Below are 25,677 nucleotides of genomic sequence, written 5' to 3' on the forward strand. Positions count from 1 at the left end.
ACTAGAAATAAATATTTAATAAAATTAGAATCGGAAATGAGATATCGAGAGTTTGAAAATTTTAAAACGAGCCATAAATATTTTTATAAATATTTATGGAGTGTTAATAAGTTAGTATTAAAGTTCCGTCAAGAAATTTTAAAGTTTCGATAGTTAATTGAATAAAAAGGACTAAATTGTAACAAATGTAAAATTATGGGAAATGATTAAATAGCTTAAATGATAAAAGAAAGAGGGTTCAAAAGGCAAATAGACCCAAGGTCTATTTGGGCTGGACGGCAAGGGGCATGAAATCAGCAGGAAAATTGATGAATTAAGGGTAAAATTGGAATATTACAAAATTTACTTAATAAAGCTAGGACTAAAGTGGAATTATCTAGATTTCTCATTATTTTTCTGGATTCTCATCAGTAAAAACACCATAGAAGGGTTTTCTTAAGCTGGTTTTTCATATTTTTACTTCAAGTTCAATTCTTGATTATTTCTTGAAATTTTTGTGTTTTTATGACTTTTACAACTAGGTCCACTTGTTGAATTCACTAGTTTTTAATTTTATGAAAGAAATTGGAAGTTTATATGAATATGTGCTGGAATTTTATGATGATTTAGCATGGAATTAGAGCTTTAAATTGTTTATATGCTGATTTTATTGAAAGAATTGAATAGAAATTGAATGTTTGGGACCTAATGGTGAAAGAGTTTGAAGTTAGGGTTTTATGTGGAAATTCTGAATTTAAATAATTGTGAAATAACTTATAATGTCTAGGTAAAGCATTAATTTTGAAACATTAGCTTCATTGAGGGGTTAATTGATCAAGGACTGAATTGTATGAACTGTGAAATTTGGGGCAAAAATCGAAATCAACATTTGCACTAAAACAGTTTTGGACAGCAGCAGTAGTCTAATTTTGAAAAATCACCAAAAATTGTAGAAATCGAATTATAGAATGAATAAAATATGAAATTAAATCTTATCGAGTCTAGTTTCTTATAGAAGAAACGGTGTAAGCAACAGAATTGTAAATCATGAGATATAATATATTTTGTAAGACAATGTCAGAATGAATTCGAGTTCCCCTGTTCTGACTTTTAACAATAATAAAAAATTTAATAAAAATAATTAGGGGTTTAAATTTATATGTGTAAAATCCTAAATGAGTCTATTTTCAATAGAAACAAACGGGAAAATCATTTGAATCCTGTACAAGGAGATAATTAATTTTTAGTGAAGAAGGGTCGGAACTGTCAGATAGCAGAACAGGGGAGATTTCAATGAATAAACTGTATTAATTGGCCCAACCAAAAATTATGAAATTTTTATGGTAAGAAGATATGTGAATCTAGTTTCAGGGAAAATTAGCGGATCTTAATTTTGAGTTCTGTAGCAAAAGATAAAAATAATTTAGTGACTATGACACGGATGGACAACATTGGAATATACATAAGTAAATAATGAAATTATAGATAATATTACTTATAAGCGGGTTGAAGATGAAGTCATACTGATAAGTGAATGATTTTGCAATGATAGATCGAGAACCCGAAGCAAGTCAAGGAAAAGAAAAAGTAGCTGATTAGTCCCTGAACTTTCACAAATTTTGCAAATCGACCCAGGTAAGTTCATATGGTTGAAGTTTAATGATTATATGTTAATTTTATGAATTATTTAATGTATGATGAAATTTATTTATTGATGAATAGAAAATAAAATAACAACCTGAAATTCGAATAAATGATCAAATTGAGCGGAACGTCGGATTTGAGTACTTCTGATCAGTGACAAGTGATAAGTGGTAGCTTTAGCTACACTTATCTGATCAGTGACAAGTGATAAATGATAAGTGATAGCTTTAGCTACACTTATATGATCAATGACAAGTGATAAGTGATAAGTGGTAGTTTTAGCTACACTTATCTGATCAGTGACAAGTGATAAATGTGATCAGTGTAAGACCGTGACAGGACTATGACTTCAAAAAGTGAAAAGTGATCATACGCAAGACCATAGTTATACTATGGCAAAGTGAAAGTAAAGTACTCAAATTTCCATAACCGTTCCCTAATCTGGTTAAAGAATGATATGTGACAAATGGGCCTAAAAGAATTAAAGGAAATGGATAAGTGGTAGTAAGTTTATACAAGGGAACTCACCAATGACTGTGGTTGACAGGTGAACTTAATAATTATGTATATTGTATAAGTGTATAAATATTTGGTAAGATTTATGTTTTATGCCTATGAACTTACTAAGCTTCTATAAGCTTGCTTGAGTGTATTCAATGTCTCTTGTAGATTGAGGTGGAAGTATACGGAGGATCGGATCAACACAGAGGATCACACTATCCAGATTATCTCCGGTAGCTTTCATGTATAAGGTTTGATGATTATATAAATGCTAAGACTTGATTAATGAATACACATTAAAGTAAAGAATGATGAATATGTTAAATGGTATGATTATAATAGAAGTATAATTTGGTATCAAATTGATTGAAATGAATTGGTTGGTTGGGTTGGTCTTGGTTTTAAAATTTGCAGGGAAGGTTAGATATTTATAAAGGGGTTATATTGAACAAAAAAAATTAATTCGGTAAACTCCGGTAATGCCTCGTACCCTATTTCGGTGACGAATATAGGTAAGGGTGTTAGATAATAAATACTATACATACATTTTTAATACATGTATGTATTTACTTATTATTTAAGTTAATAATAATTATTACTAAAATATAATATAATAATATAATAAAACATAATGTAAAATAAAATAAAAATAAATAAATAAAATAAAGAACAAGAACAGAGAAAGAACGAAAAGAGAGAAAGAAAAAGTGAAAAAAAAAGGGAAATTAGGGTTTTGAAGTTTGAAGCTTAATTGGTAAGTCAATTTAGTCCATTTTCTTGTAATTTTGATTTTTTGGAATCCTAGAGACAAATATTACTTGATTTATGTGGAAATTTTGAAAGTTAGTAGATTTTTAGGTATGGTTCATGTTGAACAAATTGTTGAATTAGGGATTTAATTGAATGAATATCAAGTTAGAATTGATTAAGGGATTAAATTGTAAAAGAAGCTATAAGTTTTATGTTAGAGGGACTAAATTGAAAGAAACTTGAGATTAGCGTTTTACCATGAATATTTGATGGTTACGGTGGATATGATAGGAAATTGAATAGAAATGAAGTATGAATTGAGTGATAAAAGTAAAAGAGTTAATTAGGATCAAATTGGAATTAAGGTTTGAATTAAATAGAAATTCAATTATTTATTGTGAATTAATGTTGTATTGATCGTGTAAAATTGTTTAATTTCTGTAGCTAATGTAGTATCGGAGAGAAGGTTGACGAAGAGTAATCCAAGAATTACGGTTTGTATTTCTATAAACCGAACTTAGTAATTAACTGTTGCTTTTATTATTTAATGTGTGTGGTAAGTGAAATTAAGGTGAATCTGATATATTGATATTGAATTGAATTGTTTTGTGGAAGTATGTGTATGATTGAAAAGTGTATTGAATTGGAATGGTTTGAAATTGTATATTGATTGGAAATTAAATTATTTATTGAAATACCCTATTAACAATGTCGGGTAAAGTCGGATAAAGTTGGCATGCCATAGGATTGGAAGTGTTCAGGAATACTTCGACCTCGAGTCGATGGGGCACTATAAGTATCGTACTGTCACTGTTACTTCGATTTAATCTGATTAGGTACTGAGTACCGAACTATTACTGTTTACTTCAGCAAAGCTGATGAGGCACTAAGTGCCGTACTGGTGTGTTGGTTGGATCCGTGTATCCGTCCAGGTCCGAATTATGTTAATAGGGATAAACTACTGTACTGAACAACTAATTGTTATTGATTGATTTTGAATTGAATTGAATATTTCTTTGAGAATAAGTTGTGAATATAGTTATTGTTACAAAATTGAATTTTTTTATTTTAAATGCATTTGAGTTAATAATTGATTTAATTGTTGGTTTATAGAAATACCATTGAGTGCATACTCAGCGTACGGTTTATTTCCGTGTGCAGGTTAGGTACGAAAGTGACTAACAACTCAACATCCAAGCCAATCCCGAACGCAAATATGTGGTGATGTATTTTCCTTTTTGAAGAATGACATGTACCTAGGTTGTCTTTTGAAGTCATTTTGAAAGGTGAATATTAATGGTGTATAAGATGATATTGGTTGATCTATATATATAAATATATGTCTTATAATATGGTCATTTACATAGTTTAACTTGAATTGATTTGGATGGTATTTAAATAAAATGTTTAGAAAATTTATGTTAGATACCTATAAACATACATGATTTAGATCGTTATATTGACAGTTTTGACATGTTTTAGATGTATTTAATCATGTTTTGGATTGATTGAAGAATTGGATTTTAAGTTGCTTGTTATTCAAGCTTTGCAGGGTTGGTAAACTTGAATTATAAGGCTCATTTTGAGTCCACACGGCTTGGCACACGGGCGTGTGATCAGACCGTGTGAGGCACACGACTTACACACGGGCATGTGGTTAGGCCGTGTGTCCCTTGCATTTTAAATGTTGTAAACAGAATGCCTAAGAATAGCCACATGGGTAGAGACGCAGGCGTGTGTCTCAGCTGTGTGAGGCACACGGCCACAGCACACGGGCATGTGCCCTGGCCATGTGAAAACTGCATTAGATTCGAACACGGGCTAAGCACACGGGCATGTGTCTTGGTCGTGTGAAACTAATTTGTTCATGAGTAATAAGTCAGAGAATTACACGGGTAAGGGACACGGGCGTGTCCTGGTCGTGTGAGTCACACGGTATGACAACACAGGCATATCATAGAGACACACGGGCGTCTCTCCTAGACCACACAGGCGTGTGGGTACTGTTTATAATAAATATTTTGGAAATTTTACGAAAAAATTTATAAGTTTCTGATTGGGTCCTGATTTGTTTCTAACTTCTTCTTTTGGCCTTGAAGGTCCATTAAAGGGTCAATAAGACAAATTAATGAACTGTATAATGAATATTCTTGTAACTGGTAATGCTCCATAATCTTGTTCCGATGCCGAAAAAGGGTTAGGGGGTGTTACAAGCAGCTTCTCTTTTATTGACCAATGTCGCTAAAAACCAAAAACATTGATATGTTTCCCTTTTTGTCTTCTTTTCTCCCCAAACGAAAAATACTAATTGATTTCTAACCCTAAACCTTGTTAGTCAATTTTCCAATCGATTTTCTAACCTCAAACCAACCTTTTTAATCGATTCCCGAATCAATTTCTAACCCAAAACCCTGTTAATTTTTTCCTAATCAATTTTCTTTTCCTCTACCCTTAATCACAATTAATATTTGTTTTTTTACCCTAAACTAACTCATCTATTAAGATTTTTTTCCTAAACTCATTTCAAACTTTGACCCTTCCACTGCTTCACTAACGTGGCAAGTTAACTTGCCACATCAGCGATTTCGTGAAGACAGTAACGAAAAATGTTAATAAGTGACTGATTTGTCACTTTTTAATAATGTTAGTTACTATTTTGATATTTTTCAAAAGTTAAGTGACTGAATTGAAATCTAAATGACTATTTTGTCAGCTAACTAAAATTGAGTAACTGTCAGTGGAATTTACCCAAAAAAAAAACTTAACTAACTCAAACAAAGGGCGTAGAATGAGGACCAACCGATAAATTAAGCCTTTATTAAAAGGTTAAGTTGTAACGCACCGTTTTAGCTGTTTCGCCGGTTCGCCGGGACGAATCAGGCGGTGCGTTTTGTATCAATTCCTTCCAACAAAACGATTGCCTATTTCTTGGAAGTTGCAGGTCGTATCGTCACACTCCCGTTTCGTAGTAAAACAGCATCATCCATTGATTCCCTTCCCTTCTGCTCCCTCCCTCTTCCATTAAAAAAGAAGACAGAAAGCAGCTACCAAAATGGCTACTTTGCTAGCGGCTGCAGGTCGTAGAGCAACTACTCTATCTCGATCCCCGGCTCTGTCTCAAGCCGCTTCTCTCATTCCTCGCCGTGGTCTTGCCGGCGCTGCGGGTATTCTCTGTTTTCCCTTTTTTTATTGTTACAATTTACAAGTTTTTGTTGACTCAAATATATGTAAAGTTTGTCTGAACATTTTTGAGTCTCATTTACCTTAGATTATAGTTGAAGCTAAAGGATCTTAGAAGTGAAGATCCTATTTTCACCCAACATTTCTTCAACTCTTTTGCGCTTTGCAGATCACCATGGACCCCCGAAGGTTAATTGTTGGCAAGACCCAATGAACCCATCTAAATGGAAAGAAGAGCACGTTAGTTTGTTTCTTTTTCATGCTTATATTTCAGTTCTGTCTTTTTATTTCTTACGCTAGTTCCAATTCTTTCCATGTTTTTACCTTGAAAATTTTTGAAAACTGTTTTCTGTTAATTGATTTTGTACACCTAATTTAAGCCCTGTCCAGTCTCAATGATCGGTGCTTCATTTCATTCACTTGAAGTTAAAAAAATTTGTTGAGTTTGAGCAGCTTTTACATCACAGCATACAAGCTGATTCTTTTGCTTTTTACTCGACTATGTACAAATTAATTGATACTATTTCTGAACCAATATAATTTAGATTGGTGAGAAAACAATGTAGTGGAAATTAGACAAGTTGTAAATGTGGAAACTGTCTTGACCTTTTTTTATGGTTGTGCAGTTTGTTATTGTCTCTTTATCCGGTTGGGGCCTGCTTTTCTTTAGCGGATACAAGTTCTTCACTAAAGGCAAAGGCAAGAAGGAAGAGGTACTTTTATACTGAACTTTGGTTGTTATTAGATTGGAACCTCTACATTTTCTTTTCTATTATCTATTTATCTGTGATATGATGAAATTCAAGGAGTGTCATTATGGACTGTCAATGCCTATTAAGAAAATGAAACGACTGCACTAAGCAGAACAAACACATGCATCGCTGATTACAATTAAACAAATAGTCATTGAACAAGCAAGTTTTACTCTAATCTCCATTTTTTTTGTAAGCATCGGGTAATTTAATATCATCCTGTGCAATCTGTTGTAGTCTCGGAATTCTGAATCAAACAGTTTTCTGAATTTGTTGAGAATGTTGAAACAGACTTTGCAACTTTATCATGAAGCCTGAACTCAACTGAACTCACTAGACTAATCCCCAACCTGTTTATGAATGCTACAAATTTGATTGTATACATACTTAGTGTGAGAACAAGAAATCAATACATGACCCTGGTTTCCAAATGCTCATCACAAACCAACACAAATTGCATTAGTAACTAGTAAGAGATATCTCCTATGAGCCAAGTTTGTCCTTATTAGGAAGTATGTTTAGAATTACCATCCAAGTGATGATATCATGTCTAGGAATCTGATGCTTGAACCATAAAATTCTCTACCAGCTTATGCATGTTTGCATCATCACAAGTTCTAGCTACACAATACCTGGGAGCAGAGTTGAACCAATTAACATCATATGCTGCTACTTGAGTTGATTAAAATTTCCTTCTCCTGACAATGCCTTAGGTTAGGTCAATGTTTCTTGTGGCTTTTCTATTGAATCAAACTTCATCTCATTTTGTTGGAGATGTTTCCACTAGTTGATGACCTTGTTTTATTGAGTATCTAACAAGAAATTGACAATGGGGTGCTTATTCTAAAAGCGTGATGGAATGCCTAAGCATGTTTTCAGCTTTACATTATTGTTGAGTATCTATTATAGCTTATCCCTTCATTTTAACTTTTGTTTTGTGACAGAACATGGTGGAAACGACACATTAATGAGGTTGGAGTTTCTAAATTTTACAAATAGTCCATGAATAATGTGTTGCTGGAACTTCCATGTCCTTGGGCATCATCTTCACTTTTCTGTTTTCTTTTCTTTTCTTTTTCCCTCAAGTAAATTTGGAGGTCAGCTTCTTGTCAGTGAACATACAGCCTGTTTCATTGGCTTGTCCTGTTGGTAATGGGATGTAACAGTTTTTAAGACCCAAAATGTGTTGATGAATTGGAAAAGTTAATGAACTATGTTTTTATGCATGTTGTCTTGATTTTGCTTGACCCCTATGCCAAATATAACTTAATAACTATGTTTAATGTTATGTGATACAATATGTTTGATATTATAACAAGCAGGAGCTTGAAGTAATGTGGATACAGTGCTTCGATTTGCGAACCAACCCATCATTTAAAAAAGAGAGGAGAAATCCAGGTTTCATTTATTTCTGAAAATGATTTCCGTATTCCTTTTCGTGTTTGTTTGAAAACAGAAGGTAAAAATGTTTCAAACAATTGAAAAGTACTTTTTTAGGCATATACTTGTGAAAGTAAGACCAACAACAATGAACACTTGAACTACCATGTAGATTTTACTAATTCTAAACATAATTTCCTTCACTGCTTAAAGAAAGGATAGTCAATTACTGAAATAAGATACTTAAAAGCTAGGACATAACACTTGAGAAGTGGTGTTAACTAAAACTCAGTCTCAAGACTCGCCCATTTCTTCCTTGTACCCTTGTTTATCTTGTGAATCAGACATAAAATCACCGGAAAGGTCACCATTTGTTGCTGCTTGTTTATCTGTAACCTCCATATCTTCCATTTCATCTCTTTCGGCAACTTCCTTTTCCTGTTCTTCCACGTCCCTGCTGTTATCATTGCTTGCTTCAAAATTTTGCTGATTGACTTCATTTGTGTTATTACTGGCTTCTCCATTGACACCAGTGTTTTCTGATACTTGTCTTGCCTCGGAGTTATCTTGGTTGGTGGACATTGCCTCAGAGTTGTGATGCCTCAACAATTAGCTGTTGCAAGATCCATTTCCTTCCTCAGACCTGTTTTGGGTTTGCCCCACTCTTCCATGCTTCTTACATCTTGATATTCTGTTGAAAATATTCTACTTGTGCTTACCACTCCATCTATTTCAGAATTTGCATTCTTCAAACATTTTCCAACATTCTCAAGGAATCTCTTCTTTGCAAATATCATCCCTTTTGTTGTGCTTAAATTTCCAAATCTCTCTGCTAAGCTTGAAATCTTACTACTCTAATCCGTTTCCAGTTTGTTCCTACCTTGATGACTTGGTTTGCTTTTATGAAGCTCACCTTCTTGTTGGGGACTACTCCTGTTTTTGCCTTCATCCACATGTGCTCAAATGTTGCAGTAGCTTTTGCATGATTCTTTTCCATATACATTGTTGTATGTTTAGAATTCATTTCATTTTCAATGTTGTCTCGCCCTTTTTCTCATCTCCATTTTCAACCCATTCTCTGTTGTCTTCCTGATGATGAGGATAACTCAATTTAGTTTTGTCCTGACCTTTTGGAGAATTATCAGCACCTCCACCATCCTCACGGCCAAGTGTCAACGCTGTCTTTGGCTCCATAATTGTTATATTTGTTGGAGGATTTGCTGGGTGATGAGTAGTGAGAGAGGAGGAGTTGAGGCGGTGATTCAAGTCCTGGATTTCATCCTCCTTTTGCTTCAAAGTTGTTATTAAAGTTGGGAGCTGAGGATTTTGGTTTCCGGAATGTCGGAGGAGTTTGATCTGGTTTTGTTTATCCACCAGTTCAGACTCCATGGTCTTTTGCTAGTCTTTGAGGGAATCAATGGTAGATAGCATTTCCAAGAGCCTATGATCCAACTCCATTTTCTGCTTTCTAAGAGAGTTCATCTTTGCTTTTGTCTCTTCAGCTTTCCCTTTCAGTTGTTTGGTGTATTCTGTTTGTTTCTGTAATGAAAAACACAACACATGTAGAACCCTCAAAACAAATTATTTATGTAATATATGATAGAAAAGCAGGGAGACCTGCAGCAGGAGCTGAAGGGAAATGAGGTGATGGCTGTTCTCTTGGAGGAGGAGGTTGAAAATGCTGTCTCTCGCGGAGCTTGTGGAGGGCTATAATAGCAAGCATTGCAACCCCAAAGGCCAAAAGGCAAAAGCAGCACCAACCCACAGGGTCTTGGCCTCTGCTGCCCGTTTCCATTCCCTTTCTGAGATAGTAATAATCCTCCCATTGTCATCTCTTACTCCTTTTTCAGATATCAACAACCAAGTAAGATAGGGAGATGTTTAAATAATAAAAGGAGGATACTTGGTGTTCCTTAATTTGCTTGTCATGTAGAAACAATCATGCAACTACTCTCCACCAGCATGGGAGTTGTTTTCAGGCGCTGATTCTGGACTCCACACTCACACTGCATTCATGTTTTAATGTTCACCTCTTCTTTTTACCACAATAGTAATAGCCCCTCCATTGTTGCTCTGAATTGCAGGCATCTATTTAGATTAACTACTCTGAAAACACTCCAATACGGTCAAATGAAAAATCAGTTGGGATAACAGTTGTATCGGATCAAAACTCCGAGCTGATTTTATTTAAATAATTTTTTATTATAAAATTCAGGCTTAATTAATAATAATTAAGGTTTTGATGGATTTGCCATAGTTGAGTAGAGATGAAGGTGGTGGTGTCGTTTAAACGCAATTGGTGTTGTTTAACCCTCCAAAATCCAACCATTACCGATCAGACAAATATTCCCAAATCCTGCAATTGCGCAAGTTGGATAATCTTTTCCCTGCAATCCATCTCCTAAAAACTCTTGATTTCCCAGCCCAAAAATCCTCTTCCATTAAACCTTCACTATACTCTCGCCTCTTGAAGGCATGCACATACCTTCAATCTTTTCCTCACGGGCTCCAATTCCACGCCCACGTCATTAAATCTGATCTCCACATGGATCGTTCTGTAGGTATCAGTTTATTTGCTCTCTACTTTGTGTACCGATTTTAGAGAAACTCGGAGAGTTTTCGATACGTTGCTTGTAAAAGATGATAATTCGTGTAAGTTGATGGTTTCGGAGTATATTAGAGCGGGAAAACCGAAGAGTTCGCTTCAACTGTTTCTCGAATTAGTGGGGTTGGGAATTGAGCCTAGTGGGTTCACTCTATCTGATAAAGGCCTGTTCGATTCTTGGAATGTTGCTTTCATGGGAATTATGAAACGTAAGTTTGATTCGGATAATGTAATTATGACCGCGTTGATTGATTTCTATGGGAGGAATGGGCAGTTGAATGAGGTGTGCCAGATGTTCGATGAATTGCCTGAACCGGATACAATTTGTTTGGATTCTGTGATTTCGGCTCTCACAAGGAATGGTTTGTGCAAGGAAGTGTTGAGTTTTTTCTATTTTATAATGAAAAGGAAGTATGGGTTGATCCTAGATGGACTTACACTTGCGACAATTTTGACAGCTTGTGGGAGTTTGGGGTGGTTTGAGGCAGGGGAAGCAAGTGCATGCGCAGGTCATTACTTGTAGACTTGGTGATGCGGTTCTAGAACGGTCTCTTCTTGACATGTATGGCAAGTGTGGGTTGGCTGAGGAGTCTCAGCATGTTTTCGATAGGATGTCAAAGAAGGATTCACTTGCTTGGGCTGCCTTACTTGGTGTCTACTGTCAGAATAAAGAATGTGAATCTGTTATTAGAAAATTTAGGGAAATGCGTGATGAAATTAATTCGTGCAAGTGCAAGTGCAATTGCGGCTGCTTTAACACAAGGGAAACAAGTTCATTGCCAGTATGTAAGAAGGATTGGTTGGAGAAATGTGGTTGTAGAATCAGCCTTGGTGGATCTTTACGCAAGATCCAGCGCTATTGATGTAGCGCATCGCATCTTCATGCAGATGTCTGATAGAAACTTGATAACACGGAGCTCAATGATCTATGGGTTTGCTCAGAATGGAAGAGGTGGAGAAGCTCTAACCACATTTAATGAGATGGAGGGCATGGAGCCTGATTGTATAAGTTTTACCGGGGTTCTTTACACTTGTAGTCATACTGGGTTGGTAGATGAAGACGATATTTTAACTTAATGACTGGGGAATATGGCTGATCTGTTGGGCTGTGCTGGGTTGCTGGAAGAAGCTGAAAGTTTGATAGAGGATTCAGATTTTAAAGATGATTCATGTCTATGGGCTGTTATTCTTGCGGCTTGCTCAACCAGTACAAATTCCAGTACTGCAGAGCGCATTGCAAGAGAAATGGTTCAACTTACACCTCACCAACAAGTGAGTTTAGTTGTGTTGGCTAATGTATATAAAGCAGTAGGCCGATGGGATGATGCTTTTAAACTTAACAAGCTAATGAAAGATAGAGAAGTTAAGAAGACTGAAGCCAACCACACCTACTAGGAACATACATGCCTTCTTGTCTCAGGAATGATGATACTTTGGTTTCAAATCCTTTGAATGTACACTCCACTGTGATTATTTTCCACTCATCCCCCATTTTCAACCTCCACTAAACAACTTGACCCTCCAATGAAAGTCCAAAATTTCCATTCTTATAACTTTTTTTTTTTTTTTTTACTTTCTTTATATTCTAAATAAATTATGTTTAATTTTTTTCTCGAAGTTAATTTATTTATTTATTTAAGTTATTTATTTAAGCAAAAATAGCTTCAGTTCGAATAACAATTGTAAAAAAAATAATTTATAAGTGATGTAATTAGTTAATTAATTAATAGACTGGATTAATTAAAATATTTAAATAAACATAAAAATAAAAATATTTTATAACTTTAAATATTATTAAATATATAAATAATGTTAGTAATCATCATACCATACCACCAGCATTTAACACATTTCCTATCATAGTTTAATCTCACCAGAAATGTAACATGATGAAGATATTGAATGAAAGTTAAGTGTACGCCATCTGGAAACTGTTTCTGATTAACATACCCTAAAATCATTATAGATTTAGTACAAAGTATCAAGCACAAAATGTAGCAGAAGAAAAAGACCACTGTTTCTGATTAACATACCCTAAAATCATATAGATTTAGTACAAAGTATCAAGCACAAAATGTAGCAGAAGAAAAAGACCACTAATTAGCATGTAATGTTAACCCTCTACACAAGCAAAGCAACAGACAGGACTACTGCAGGTCGTCTTCGTTCATCATCTCAGGAAGCAGAGATTAAAGCAAAGAATCCTTCGATTAAGTAGAACAACACAGAAATATTATTAAAAGTTAAGACTGCTAAATCTTACTAACCACAAATTTTGATTGTCATTGTATCCAAGTTTTATCTGATTTCTCAACATTCTTCGTTCAGCAGTATGTGTATATATTTAAACAACATATCAATAAAATGAATAGGCAAGTAAGCCAGCCAGGAAGGGTATGGGAAGAAGATGCAATTTGAGTACATGGTATCTTATCCGACATGGTCTAAGTCCAATACAAGCAAATACCATCTTCTGCTACGGCCTCCTTATCATTATCAGAGTGCTGCAGCCACGGTTCTTCTTGCCGCCTCACGCTTCATCTCGTCAGCTTTACCGCTACCTCTGAAATACATGTAAACTTGCTGCAAATTTGAAAGAGAAAAAGAAAACTGAAGGCTTTAGAAGAAACGAAAATGGGGAAAGTTTTGCTGAAAAAGTAATCAAAGACGAGGAATTTATGACCTGAATAACCCAGACACTGAGCAATGATTCAATGCAGAAAAATCCAAAACCAATGAAGTAGAATATCTGCAAGTCAAAATGAAGCATACCATGTCAAGTCTTCTCAGAGATTTTATTGAAGTAAAACCAGAAACAACAATTGCAGGCAAAGCATCCTAATGGCCTAAAACTTACCCCCACCAAAGCATTGTGGCCAATGAGATCAATCGCAGGCAAAATACCTCTGCACCATTAACACATCAGCTATAGCTTACCATAGAGGTACAAGTATACAAGATTAAAGTTGTTCCTATCTCTTTTTTTTTGGTAAAAAAAACTGTTCATATATGAAAAAGATAAAAACATATTTTCCAATGTGGTAGAAAATTCAGGGATAGATTTGCTTCCCCTTCAGATTGTATAAAACCGTAGAACACAAACCATGTATGAATATTGAGGTAGAAATATTCAAAAACCCACCAAGGAAATCTTAGGTTTTAAAAAGGCAAGATATCCACTCTCTAAAAATTGTTACCTTCTCTATAAAAGAATTAAACCCAAAAATAAATGTAACAAAAAAAATCCTTTAGGGAGGAAAAAGTTCTAACACACTTACGCAAGGGATTTGCCCTTGAAAATAATTGGGGGAGCAACTGAAGCAAAGATGCAAAAGCCAATATGCAACTGCGTGGAAGAGAGGAATCAGAAATGAGAAGCTTTCTAATATGTCTTCCATGAATATAGAACAATTACAGTGGGAAAGCAAGAAGCATACCAAGTAAAACAAAAAAAACCATCCAAATTTCAACGCACTATCAGTCCTGTAAAATGAACAGGAACATAGCAACACAGGATAAGATTAAGGATTACACAAAAGGCTTACATTTATAATCATTGGAATCAAGACAGTAGAAATAATTGCACAAAGTACTACAATCTAAGCAATAATTGGACAGATACAGTTTTTAGTTACTTGTAAACCAAACAAGGAATAACCCAAAAGTAGTACCTCATAGCACGATAGAGAGGGCGATACCACATTACGTAGCCACCAGGGACCCCAGATATGAAATATATAATGGCAAGAAACCAAATTGTTGGACCTGGAATAAAATATAAACTTAAACCATGACAAAGATGTCAAAATAGAAATTAAACACTTGACAGATTAAGCACAATACTAACTTTGAAAACCCACCTTCTCCTTTGATCCAGGCTGTAGTAACGGCTACCACATTCCAAGTGAGACAAAGAACCAAACCTTCCATCCAAACAAAATTACAGACTTAAGTCAGCATTGGCCATAATAACAAATTGACAATTTAGACGTTTTTCAAGATGTGAACAGAAGTGAACATTAAAGCCAATACAAATCACATTTTTAACTGAAAGACTCACTGAAGACTTATATGTAAGAAGAGCAAGAAAAAATTGGAAAAAGAACAAGACCAAACCAAAACCAACATCCAAGCATTCCATTTTTTACTGGTGAAAGTTTTTTCAAAAGAAACAGAAAAACCTGAACTTGAACTCACCTAACAATGTTGTGAAAGCAACATACTGAATCTTTTGTAGGTGGACTGGTATTTCATTTGCAATATCATGATGGATAATAGGAAAATACGGTGGCCAATTTTTGTCCTCTATTACAATTCCAGCTGCCAAGAACAAGGCAAGAACTCATGTCAAAATCAAACTGGTAATGCATAAGCCCGGGACTCATCAAGATAAAAAATAAAAAAGAACCTACCTCGTGCTATTGCATCCTCTTTTCTTCTCAATTCCTGCAAAATATAAAGTTAACATTCAGTTACTACAAGGACAAATTATTCTAAGAGCAAAATGAATAGCAAAACCACCTTACATACAACACAGTTACATATTGCATCCGAACATATAAGAATCAAGTCATTGCATAATTTTAGTATTTTCATAATAAAAAGACTACAGAACATAAAGATATTTTACAAGCATTCAGACAGAAAAACTAAACTGAAATATGAATAGGAAATTCAGATTCAAAAACTATGGTTTTGATTTTTTTGTGCCAAGATAGCAATATTTAAATTACTTCAGAAATCTGTATAATTTGTAACTGCACTGCGAAAGGAACAACTTATCACAATTGATATCGAATACTGCAAAAATAAATCAGAAGCACCAGACTTATTATTCAAGGGCCAGCCTCACTCGAGTGTAAACAGCCAACAACAAATTACCTGTTCACGCTTATTCAGTTCAGCCTCTTTTGCTTTAAGTTCCTTCTCTCTTGCTTTCAGATCCTAGATTTGATAAGACAAAAACATCAAAAGAAGTCTTTTGCTTAAACATAATATCCAAAAACATGACAAACGGCCATCCAATATATGAAAACTTTTAGGATACCTTGGCAGAATCAAGAGGAATATCTACAGTTGCACCACGGTCATATGGCTCAGGAGGAAGGGGTGAAAGCCTTGATGTTGCAGGAGGAACACTACCGGGGTTCTATATTGTGTATTTTACAAGCAAGACTTTAAGCATTTGCATAGGATCATTTATTTATGCATACAGAAGCACAACACGTATAGCAGCATATATAGGACACGAAAGTAAACCAGTCACATGAGAAAGTATTACATGGTCAACAAGCAGTCTTGCAAAAAAGTTTCACAAAGCACAAGGTATAAGCTAATGGGAAATCAGATCCCATGCAAATTTTGGATAAACGATGTTGCACAAAACTGCATCTGCAATCAGGTTTCAACAAGCCATATTCCTAAATATCATGATATACATGACTTTCATGCCAGATCTCCTGTCACATGGAGAAGGCATGCTCATCCCTCCATAACAGCTCTCCTTGAGCTTTGCCTTCATTCTTGGACTGTGTAATGTGGCCTTTCATGGAGCACCTATTTTGGATCTATCTGATCTCCATTCTAAAGAAAACAAGCTGTTTAAGAACAGGGAAATAAAAGAATTTAAACCCAGCAACATATGCAGTGGCTGGGAAGGGTTATAAATTCATCCAAGAAAAAAATTCTGGCACGGCTATCAATGCTAACAGTAGCAATCACAGACCATTAAAAATGAAGCATTTCCAATCATATCAAACATTGATAGCTTCTTCGCCGTAATGATAACCAATTTCATCATTGAAACCACCACGAAGCTACAACTTAGTGCACTACCATTAATTAGTTAGAATAAAGTCAAAGCATGATTATCATGTGAAAATCGATGATCAACTTTCACTAGTCATTGCAACCAACCTATGCATTACAAGACACATACAGAAGAGCTTAGTACACCTGTCACCAGATTTTGCTATTCCCACGATTGAAATTGTACTATTCAAACATTATGCAGGTAGAGGTAGCAAGACAATTGTAGGAAAAATAGTACTTACAGTAGTATAAAAGGCACCTCCACCATAATTTGATTGCCCCGATCCTTTCCTAACTGCTGGATCCTGCGATAAATAAAATGGAAACATACAGATCATTCCAAGCAAAAACAATAATTAAGTGCTTTAACAAAAAAATCATCATGCAAAAGTTAAATCACTACCAATTTTGAAGGGATACCATTACGAGGTTCAGTGCGTTCAAACTCAAAAAAAAAAAAAAAGTAAACCGTATTCAACAAAGAAAAGCCTTATACACCATAAATTCACATCATCACAAGCATCAGTTTTACGTATCAGAAACAAAGCTTACTATTAGAATACTGGCATTATTAGAGTCTAAGGCAGTTTCTTTCACTTCGTAGCTTTACATTTCCCGCAATGAAGAAAAAAGTACATGAAGACAGTTGCCAGAACTACATTATGGAAAACAAGAAATCCTACATAAAGTGAACTAATTTTAACATAAAAATTTCCAATCAGCAGCGCAAATGAAACAGATCTAGCAATTTAGCTAATCAGTCATCCTCAAAACCTACAGATCAAATCTCGTCGGAAGAATTCAGAAGAATGTGAAAACCTACAATCGGTGGCACTGGAATTTATGAAGAGAAAAATGGAATATGAATACGTGAAAACTTGCATACAAAACTTACCGAAAAAGGATTGACCTCTTCCTCCGCGAAAGGGTTAGCATCGAAGCGACTCATCGAATCTCAAAAATGAAACTGTCAAGACTAAGGCAATGCGATATAGATCTGAATTTGAGACACTGAGAATAAAAAAGGTTTGGTGACAATGATAGTTAAAGGAAACTAAAAGACGGATTTGGAGAAGATAAAGGGGAGAAAGAAGTGTGACCAAAGCAAAGGGATCAAGTAAGCCGCGGTTGGGGTTTTAAATACGAATCGTAATGGGCTTGAATTATGTCCAATTTTGGGCCAATTCCGCGTCTTTCTTTAGCGGCTAGCAGCATTGTTCCTTTTAATCAATTAAAAAAAGGGATTAATTGTATATCGAGAAAAATGGATTAATTGCACATACGTTTTCAAACTATCATGTTTCCGTGTTGAAATCTGTCACGAAATTTCAAAAATTGATCAATCAAGTCCCTTGAGTATTAGACGTGAAGCATTATTGATTCACAATTTAGAGAAAAGAGAGACAATGTTATTAAATTTTATGCATGTAAATCCAAAGTTTTTCATATTAATGCTTAAAAATTTGATTACGGGTTACATTATATCTGAGTTAATATTTTACATTCAAGATGAGGACTGAACTAATAGAAAGACCTTATGAATATGATAGTGATATTTTAAAGATTTAATTATAATCATTTTGTGTTTGGAATTGGGAATAATTAATCTTAAAAATGTATATTTGTTGATTTCTTTATTTTAGATCTCGTTAGTCAACTATGACTCAACAGCCAACACCTTAAGGATTAAATTATTAGTGATGAGTCATGCTGTTGAAGGAAAAGACATTTAATTTGGATGATGATTCTCCCTCCCTTACAAAAATTGGATAGTGATATTTAAATTTAATAAATAGAAAAAAATTATGATTCAATATAATATTGACTATTGTTTAAAATCGTTGATTCGAAAATTAATTGAGATATCAATCTAAAATAAGAGTTAGATGATCGATTCGTGATTTGTTATCAATCAATTAAGTTGAATTAAAAAATCGATTGAAACTATTTTTTTTTTAAACAATGTATTGAATTGAAGTGAAAGTATGAATAAAAAATTGATGATGTATGGGTGGACCATCCATTCATCCTATTATGAGAAGCTTATAGAAAATGAATGAATAAGGGAGAGATCCAGCACCCACGATATCCCCAGCCTGAAGGGAAAAGAGCAGTTTTTAAAAGCCCAACAACAAATATTTGAAGTCCAAAAGGAAGCCCAAATCTAATAACTGAAAACTGACAAATCAGCAGCGCAGGTGAAGGTGGAACTAGCCACCCATTCCCCTCCCATCCTCACCAAAGCCATCTCAACACCATCCTCATCTCTTTTCACTTGACCACCTGAAAAGAGAAGCTAGAAATAGAGAGGAGAAATGATGCAATCTCGCTTTACCTCTGTTGTTCGTGCCATATCATCCGCCGCAAAGGCAAGGCCCTTCTCATCCACCATCGATTCACCTACCCCCACCAAACCCGATTTCCCTCCCACCCTTGCTGGCCTCCGGGCCCGCCTTGCCGCCGAATCTCCCACCCTCTCCGATTTTTTCGGTCTCCAAACCAATAACCTCTATTCGGTCGAAGTCGGCACCAAGAAAAAACCGCTCCCTAAGCCCAAATGGATGAGAGAATCCATTCCCGGCGGCGAAAAATACGTTCAGATTAAAGCCAAATTAAGGGAATTAAAACTCCACACTGTCTGCGAAGAAGCTCGATGCCCCAATCTTGGCGAGTGCTGGTCCGGTGGCGAGACTGGGACCGCAACTGCCACCATAATGATCCTGGGTGATACTTGTACTCGCGGTTGCAGGTATTCCTTCTTTTTTTTAAGTAAAAAGTAAATGTGATGCCTATAAATATATATATTTACTTATCAAATTTTATTGTTTGTGATCTTTCCAGGTTTTGCAACGTGAAGACGTCGCGAACGCCGCCTCCACCGGATCCCGATGAACCGAGGAATGTTGCGGAGGCAATTGCATCGTGGGGTTTGGATTACGTGGTGATTACGAGCGTGGACCGGGATGATTTGGCTGATCAAGGAAGTGGGCATTTTGCGGAAACCGTTGAGAAGTTGAAAACTTTGAAGCCAAATATGCTTATAGAAGCCTTGGGTATCAATTACACCTTAAACTTTACTTAAAATTTTTACTTATCGGCATGTCCTCTGACACTGAAGGTTGATGCTTAGCTCCTTTCTATATATAGATAATAAGTAAATGCCCTTGTAGAAGTAAAATCCTTAATCAGGTTTCGGCATTTATGGTTGTTAGGGATTTATTTTCACAAAATTCTGTAGTTTGACATAAAAAAAAAAAATTGCAATGAGGGGCTGTTCTTGCTTATTTACCTCTTCAGGATTTCTTATCCAGTCTGAGTTCGTACATCTTAGCTGATTTTGGCTTGCACTGTTTTCAATCTTTTAGTTCCTGATTTCCGGGCAGATGCTGCCTGTGTAGAGAAAGTTGCAAAATCTGGATTGGACGTCTTTGCTCATAATATCGAGACTGTTGAAGAACTTCAAAGGGTTGTACGTGATCACCGTGCTAATTTTAAGCAATCTTTGGATGTTCTAATGATGGCCAAAGAGTATGTTCCTGCTGGAACACTTACCAAGACTTCGATTATGTTAGGATGTGGAGAAACGCCTGATCAAGTTGTGAAAACAATGGAGAAGGTCAGAGCAGCAGGTGTTGATGTAATGACATTCGGTCAGTACATGAGACCATCAAAGCGTCACATGCCCGTATCAGAATATATTACACCTGAAGCTTTTGGAAAATATCGAGCCCTTGGCATGGAAATGGTATGCCTGTGATGTTTGATTCTAAAAATTATAGTTTTCTTCATAAATTACCAGCTATGTCTCTGCTCATATTGATTGAATGCCTAACCAATTTACCTTCTCTGGTTTCTTTTGATAATTTTCATAGTCTGTCTTTGGCTTGGTTGACTACAATTGCTTGTTGAAAGAAAAAGGGTATCTTCCTTTAATGGATCTTGTTAAGTTGCTTTGACCAATGGTTCTTAAGTGCTTTTGCGGAAGGGATCTAAAATTGAGAAATGAAAATGTTAGAATGTATGACAATATAATTGCCAATGCTAGCTTGCCAACTATATTCATCTCATCTTTTTGCTTTCCCCTTTTAAAACACCTGCCATTCATGATTGGAGCAGACAGTTAACGAGTTCTAATTGTACTAGTGGCACTCGTATCCATTCCAGGTTGATGTAGAGCTTTCTCAACGTTTTCTTAAAAGTGATTTTTAGGATAAAGTTTTGTTTATTTTCATTCATAAATTTGCATACATGATATGTTTATAAGTTGTTTAAAATGAGATTCGAACAAGCCTACGAACAACCATAATATTTATTTTATAGAAGATAATGAAATAATAAAAATAAAGAGATGAAATCTTAACTGGTATGTCTAAATTCCTAATACTGATAGGGATATATTGCTAATTGTTTTGCTTTGCTTTTATGCTTAGTCTTAATTAGTTTACACATCATTCTTTAAGAACTCTTTAAGTTTCTTTTCTTAAATAAATATACTAGTTTGCTATTGCAATAGTGTTTCTTTTTTGCCAGAATATTGAATCAGCTATTGAAGTTGTAATAGTACTTAGTAAAAAAGTGTGAATATGCAGGGATTTCGATATGTGGCATCTGGTCCCATGGTCAGATCATCCTACAAGGCAGGAGAATTCTACATCAAATCTATGATAGAATCTGATCGTTCTGCTGCTGCTTCATAGTTCCTTTTCTCTTCATTCCCTATGTTATTCTTTTTCTTTGGCTATCATTAACTTGCTTCTGATACTACACTGTTTGGCTAATAAATTGGTTTGGAGGCTGACAGCCAATGATTCGGTACTCCAATTGTTGCAGTATATCGGCACCAATTTCTAATTGAGATTTGTATTGTACTTGTTGATGTTGTAATTGTACGTAAGCTACACTTTTGGTGCTTTATGAAATATTATGATCAAGGTTTAGGTTTTAATTGTATAATCATGCATTTTTGCCCTCAAGTACTATACAAGTGTTTTCATTCCATTCCATAGGGCTGCTAGCCTATGTATGAGGGTGTTAGAATTTGTGATCATGCTCAAACTCCTCAGACATTGTATTAGATAGGAAATATTTTATTTTTCATGCTTGTGCCAATAAGCTACCAAATGCTTACACTCTGTTAGGCTTAATAAAAGACTTCAGTATATAATCATGAGCCTATATTTTGACTTGTCCATATGGTATACGATTGAATTATGAAAAGAGAATTGTTTAGGATCAAAATGGGATAGCAATGCGGCCCCCAAATCCTTTTGGACCTCAGCACATTTTTAGGCCCTTCGTTTGCAGTCTATGGGTTTAGGTTGCTCAATTAACAGCTCATATACGAAGAACAAAGAAAGAATGGTCATACATGGATGGATTTAGACCCTTTAGTTAGTGTTGTGTTGTTTGGGATTAGTTTAAACTCGTTGTCGCCATAATAAAGCTAGATGGAACATTGATCGGACGTTAAGTTTGAAGTTAATTCAAAAGATTGATTCACACACTTAAGTCCTAAGATATTGCAAATTTTCCTTTTGTGAATTCCATCTCGTTTGTCCCAAAAAAAAGGCAGCAAATGAAAATGTTAGTTTTCTTAAAATGCAAATGTACAAATATAAAAATATCCTGGTGCTTTTTTTCCATTCCATGCCTGCTTCTTGTCTCAGTTGCAGCATCAGCTTAAGCTTGAAGGAACACCAATGCTTTGGCTCTTTTGATGCAGAGGTCTCAAGACACGGTCTGGTGGACATGGCACCAGAGCTGGAGTAGGATGTGCAATGAAAGTAGGAGTTTCCTCACCAGGCATTAAAACTGATACTTCATTCGCATAAACTGTCATCTGCATAATTAAACAGATTTTCAATGTTTAAGCAACAAAACAGCGAAGTAATTGTAAAGAAGGAAGAGGATCCAAATTAGTGAAGGTACATTAATTCATGAAACCAGACAAAGTCTTAATTGTGGTTTAACATTTATTATTATATTGTTCGTCCATTAACCAAGAGAGTTGAAAGCCTTAGAAGAGACAAAAGGATGAGTTATTTCATTCTTGGGATACAGGCATAAATAGCATATAAAAATAATTGAGGTAAGATTAAGAATAATTATATGTAGCCAACACCATTCCCCACTAATAAAACAAAACCATTGTCTGCAAAATTTTCTACCTTTTCCCCACAAATAAAGGGGTGGGGGTTTCCAACAACCGGATGACATTGAAAAATAGGCACAACTCAACTAGGCAAGTAGCTAGCAAGCAAAGCGGAGATGATATATTATTAAACTAAGGGAAAGATGAAAGCGTGCCATGCTTTGATCATACAAAGTGGGGAATCCACAGCACCATATGTTATTATTATTCTATGCTTCAGCTAAGTAACACATCAGGTGATGGTGTTGGCCAATGGTTTAGCCAAAACTTGCATCCAACCAACAATTCAGCATGGAACGCTCCACCCTTTTGTCAATGCACTTAATGCAAAAGGACATTTATGGCATTAAAGATTTTGTTGCTATCCCCTGTTAAGATCTTAAGGCGATGTTCCTTCATTATGACCCCCCACCCCCGGGTTGCCGACTTTTGATTGGAAGGAACCTCAAAAAGTCAAAATGATGGGAAAGATTTAGATATTAAAAAATAAACAAAAGTTAGGCAACACTTCAAGTCTGCCGGTCATTAAGTGTGACATTTGAGACAAAGATCACATGCTGGTGATGCATAATGCTCTCATTACCCCTGTGAACCCACATAGACAGCATACAGATATATAATGCTTATCCTGTGTTGTGTATCTATGTTATAAGATATTATTACTATAATAATACATAATGCATACCGCTGTGTGAACTGAGAATTCCGAGCCATCCACTGCCATCTTCCATGGAGATGATGGGATTAGTATTTAATCGGCATGCCTTATCCTAAAATTAACCCACAATCCTCAATCAACTAATTAAGCTAAACCCTAAATGCTATTAGAGCCATACAGCATAATACCATGGGGACAAACAAAAAGGCCATGGTTTCACGAGTGAGAAAAAGGAGGCATGGCAACTGGCAAGATGGTCAGCATACATGTAGAAGATGGGTCCTTGCCACTAACCTTTTTGTCTAAGGAAAAGAGATTTTGTCCTCAACAAAGACCAAAAACAAAGTTGTCCACAAATTGAAATACTTAAATAACCCAATAAACACGCAGTTGAAGGTTACCGTATGATAGTATCAAAGACTAAGTTCAAGCCTTGATAACTCTTTCTTCTTTTTTTTTTTTAGAAAATAATCATTGAGGAACTGTTGTATAATTTAGATTACATTTTGCTTTCTTTACTAAAAAAAATAAATTAGTCCTTATACATTAGATTAAAAAATAAATCGATCCTTTTATTAAAATTTATTTCTATTTCTATTGTTAAAATCTTATCTTTGTACATCATCACGGAGTACACATGATAAGCCATATGTCAATGCCTAATTATTGTGTTAGTCACGTCAGTTTTTAACAATGAAAATTTTAACAAAAAGAATCAATTTACTCTTTGATCTAATATATAGAGACTAATTTATTTAATTTTTAATAAAAAAAGACAAAATACAATTTTATTTTTATTTTTTTTCAAAATTTGTCGAGTGTTCGAGGGAGGAAGATAAAAAAAGAAGAGCACAAACTTTATGCTAAAAGTGTAGTAACGAAATGGATTAGTTTTGATGCAACAATGCAGTGTGCATAATGATCAAAGTGATGCACCAAATTAGCTATAATTACAGACAACAAAAGAAGAGTCACAATAATGCTGCCAAGCCCACTCATTAACTCCGCTAAACAGCAAAAATAAAACATCAAATTGCAAGAAACTTATATAGAGATAGAAAGAGAGTGAAAGGTAACCATTTCTAATATTAAAGTTTTCATGTATAATCCTTTTCTATTATTCTGGATCACTCATTCCATTTTGTTTCCACATACCAAGAAAATCCTATGGCAAATTTCGAATACTTGAATTCAACCAAAAAAAAAAGGGGGAAAGTTCAGAGAGAGAGAGAGAGAGCTTACTTTGGGAGAAGGGTAATTAAGCTTGGCATTGAAAATATTGTGAGACTCAAGGTCATTAGGGGTTGTAGAGGTATCGGAAGTTGGCCTGATGAACCTCTCGAAGATAGCCATAACAAGGAACATTGATATGAGAATTGCAGTAGCTACAAACCCAAACGACACCGCATTCACCGAGTTGTCGAAACGTCTCCAATGCTCTTCCCTCTCTAAACTCAATGGATCCACTGTGGCAGTAGGTGGCACCGTTTCCCAGTAATATTCACCACCCATTAACCCAAAAACACACCAACCAACCTTGTTGTATAAGGAGCAGAATCAAGCAAAAACACTTGTAAACATGATCAGAGAGCCATCCTATTCCCATGTATGCATGTAGTATGATAGTATCCTATCCTCCATTAATTATAACATGCCTCAACAAAAAAAAAAAAAAACACCACTTCAAGTTTGAGGCACTGGATCTTCTTCCTCTCAAGGTTTATAATATGCACCAACACTTTGAATGTTCTTTGCCCTTCAAGCCTTTTAAGAAGAGAGGATGGATGAACAGGGTATTACCGCCGGTTGAAAATGAGAAAGCTTTTTTGGGTCGTCTGAAAAATAGACCTTTTATTGCTTCTTCTTACTCACCTCTTGGCTCTTACAATTCAATCTTTGCATTCTCCTGTATATATATAAAATATAGATATAGTTACTGTTGTTTCAAATTTTTTTTAAATAAAATCATTATTACTATTAATGCAGCATTTACTCCAAATATGATGCTACGCAAAGTTGTCACTATACGAGTACCACTATCATTACCGGAGTTTAGATTTTTTTTTATTGGCTGACATTAATTTAGAATCTTTACTTAAATCTAAGGTTTTAGTACATATTTTTGTCTTAATTATTGGAAATTTTCGTATTAAAAATTTTCAGACCGGATTTGGTAATTCTTAGCAAGATAGATACGCATCTACGGTTCATTAATTACAAAATTAGTTCTGGATTAACTTTTTTGGGCAGCATTGTTGCGTTTGAA

At 35.1% G+C, this 25,677-nt stretch overlaps 5 protein-coding genes and 1 pseudogene across 5 annotated transcripts; 3 read left to right on the forward strand and 3 right to left on the reverse strand.

Moving 5' to 3' along the window:
- Window positions 1-5,776: 5,776 nt before the first annotated feature.
- LOC108461429 (uncharacterized) lies at window positions 5,777-8,032 on the forward strand. Its single transcript, XM_017761270.2, has 4 exons — window positions 5,777-6,038; window positions 6,224-6,294; window positions 6,681-6,767; window positions 7,751-8,032. Exons 1-4 carry the CDS (start codon window positions 5,927-5,929, stop codon window positions 7,772-7,774), a joined length of 294 nt encoding a protein of 97 aa, XP_017616759.1. The 5' UTR covers window positions 5,777-5,926; the 3' UTR covers window positions 7,775-8,032.
- A 1,552-nt stretch (window positions 8,033-9,584) lies between these two features.
- LOC108461430 (uncharacterized) lies at window positions 9,585-10,177 on the reverse strand (annotated as a pseudogene).
- Window positions 10,178-10,846: 669 nt separating this feature from the next.
- On the forward strand, window positions 10,847-11,868 carry LOC128286788 (pentatricopeptide repeat-containing protein At1g03540-like). Its single transcript, XM_053024501.1, has 3 exons — window positions 10,847-11,167; window positions 11,250-11,573; window positions 11,680-11,868. The coding sequence occupies exons 1-3, from the start codon at window positions 10,847-10,849 to the stop codon at window positions 11,866-11,868; spliced, it is 834 nt and encodes a 277-aa protein (XP_052880461.1).
- Window positions 11,869-13,001: 1,133 nt separating this feature from the next.
- Window positions 13,002-17,740, reverse strand: LOC108464449 (secretory carrier-associated membrane protein 1-like). The gene is made up of 13 exons (XM_017764752.2): window positions 17,498-17,740; window positions 16,845-16,907; window positions 15,839-15,940; window positions 15,673-15,735; window positions 15,204-15,237; window positions 14,989-15,111; window positions 14,652-14,714; window positions 14,463-14,556; window positions 14,229-14,274; window positions 14,070-14,137; window positions 13,649-13,697; window positions 13,475-13,540; window positions 13,002-13,374 (listed from the first exon to the last, which is right to left on the reverse strand). The coding sequence occupies exons 1-13, from the start codon at window positions 17,549-17,551 to the stop codon at window positions 13,288-13,290; spliced, it is 912 nt and encodes a 303-aa protein (XP_017620241.1). The 5' UTR covers window positions 17,552-17,740; the 3' UTR covers window positions 13,002-13,287.
- A 965-nt stretch (window positions 17,741-18,705) lies between these two features.
- LOC108464618 (lipoyl synthase, mitochondrial) lies at window positions 18,706-21,555 on the forward strand. Its single transcript, XM_017764986.2, has 4 exons — window positions 18,706-19,351; window positions 19,444-19,655; window positions 19,968-20,347; window positions 21,192-21,555. The coding sequence occupies exons 1-4, from the start codon at window positions 18,918-18,920 to the stop codon at window positions 21,297-21,299; spliced, it is 1,134 nt and encodes a 377-aa protein (XP_017620475.1). The 5' UTR covers window positions 18,706-18,917; the 3' UTR covers window positions 21,300-21,555.
- A 551-nt stretch (window positions 21,556-22,106) lies between these two features.
- On the reverse strand, window positions 22,107-25,421 carry LOC108463175 (uncharacterized). Its single transcript, XM_017763119.2, has 2 exons — window positions 24,654-25,421; window positions 22,107-22,441 (listed from the first exon to the last, which is right to left on the reverse strand). The coding sequence occupies exons 1-2, from the start codon at window positions 24,921-24,923 to the stop codon at window positions 22,277-22,279; spliced, it is 435 nt and encodes a 144-aa protein (XP_017618608.1). The 5' UTR covers window positions 24,924-25,421; the 3' UTR covers window positions 22,107-22,276.
- Between the last annotated feature and the right edge of the window lie 256 nt (window positions 25,422-25,677).

The sequence above is a fragment of the Gossypium arboreum genome, chromosome 13 (genome assembly GCF_025698485.1).
Source record: "Gossypium arboreum isolate Shixiya-1 chromosome 13, ASM2569848v2, whole genome shotgun sequence".
Classification (NCBI taxonomy): domain Eukaryota; kingdom Viridiplantae; phylum Streptophyta; class Magnoliopsida; order Malvales; family Malvaceae; genus Gossypium; species Gossypium arboreum.

Bases quoted from the DNA above. Each gene is read 5' to 3' on its own strand.
- LOC108464618 (XM_017764986.2), top strand. From the start codon at position 18,918: ATGATGCAATCTCGCTTTACCTCTGTTGTTCGTGCCATATCATCCGCC. The intron at 19,352-19,443 runs GTATTCCTTCTT...TGATCTTTCCAG, and splicing joins ACTTGTACTCGCGGTTGCAG to GTTTTGCAACGTGAAGACGT. The intron at 19,656-19,967 runs GTATCAATTACA...TCAATCTTTTAG, and splicing joins TATGCTTATAGAAGCCTTGG to TTCCTGATTTCCGGGCAGAT.
- LOC108461429 (XM_017761270.2), top strand. From the start codon at position 5,927: ATGGCTACTTTGCTAGCGGCTGCAGGTCGTAGAGCAACTACTCTATCT. The intron at 6,039-6,223 runs GTATTCTCTGTT...TGCGCTTTGCAG, and splicing joins TGGTCTTGCCGGCGCTGCGG to ATCACCATGGACCCCCGAAG. The intron at 6,295-6,680 runs GTTAGTTTGTTT...ATGGTTGTGCAG, and splicing joins CTAAATGGAAAGAAGAGCAC to TTTGTTATTGTCTCTTTATC.
- LOC108463175 (XM_017763119.2), bottom strand. From the start codon at position 24,923: ATGGGTGGTGAATATTACTGGGAAACGGTGCCACCTACTGCCACAGTG. The intron at 22,442-24,653 runs GTAAGCTCTCTC...TTAATTATGCAG, and splicing joins TTAATTACCCTTCTCCCAAA to ATGACAGTTTATGCGAATGA.
- LOC108464449 (XM_017764752.2), bottom strand. From the start codon at position 17,551: ATGAGTCGCTTCGATGCTAACCCTTTCGCGGAGGAAGAGGTCAATCCT. The intron at 15,112-15,203 runs GTAGGTTCTTTT...TGTTCTTGGCAG, and splicing joins AGAGGATGCAATAGCACGAG to CTGGAATTGTAATAGAGGAC. The intron at 14,275-14,462 runs GTACTACTTTTG...TTCATTTTACAG, and splicing joins CCTCTCTATCGTGCTATGAG to GACTGATAGTGCGTTGAAAT.
- LOC128286788 (XM_053024501.1), top strand. From the start codon at position 10,847: ATGGTTTCGGAGTATATTAGAGCGGGAAAACCGAAGAGTTCGCTTCAA. The intron at 11,168-11,249 runs GTGTTGAGTTTT...CAATTTTGACAG, and splicing joins GGAATGGTTTGTGCAAGGAA to CTTGTGGGAGTTTGGGGTGG. The intron at 11,574-11,679 runs GTATGTAAGAAG...ATCTTCATGCAG, and splicing joins GGGAAACAAGTTCATTGCCA to ATGTCTGATAGAAACTTGAT.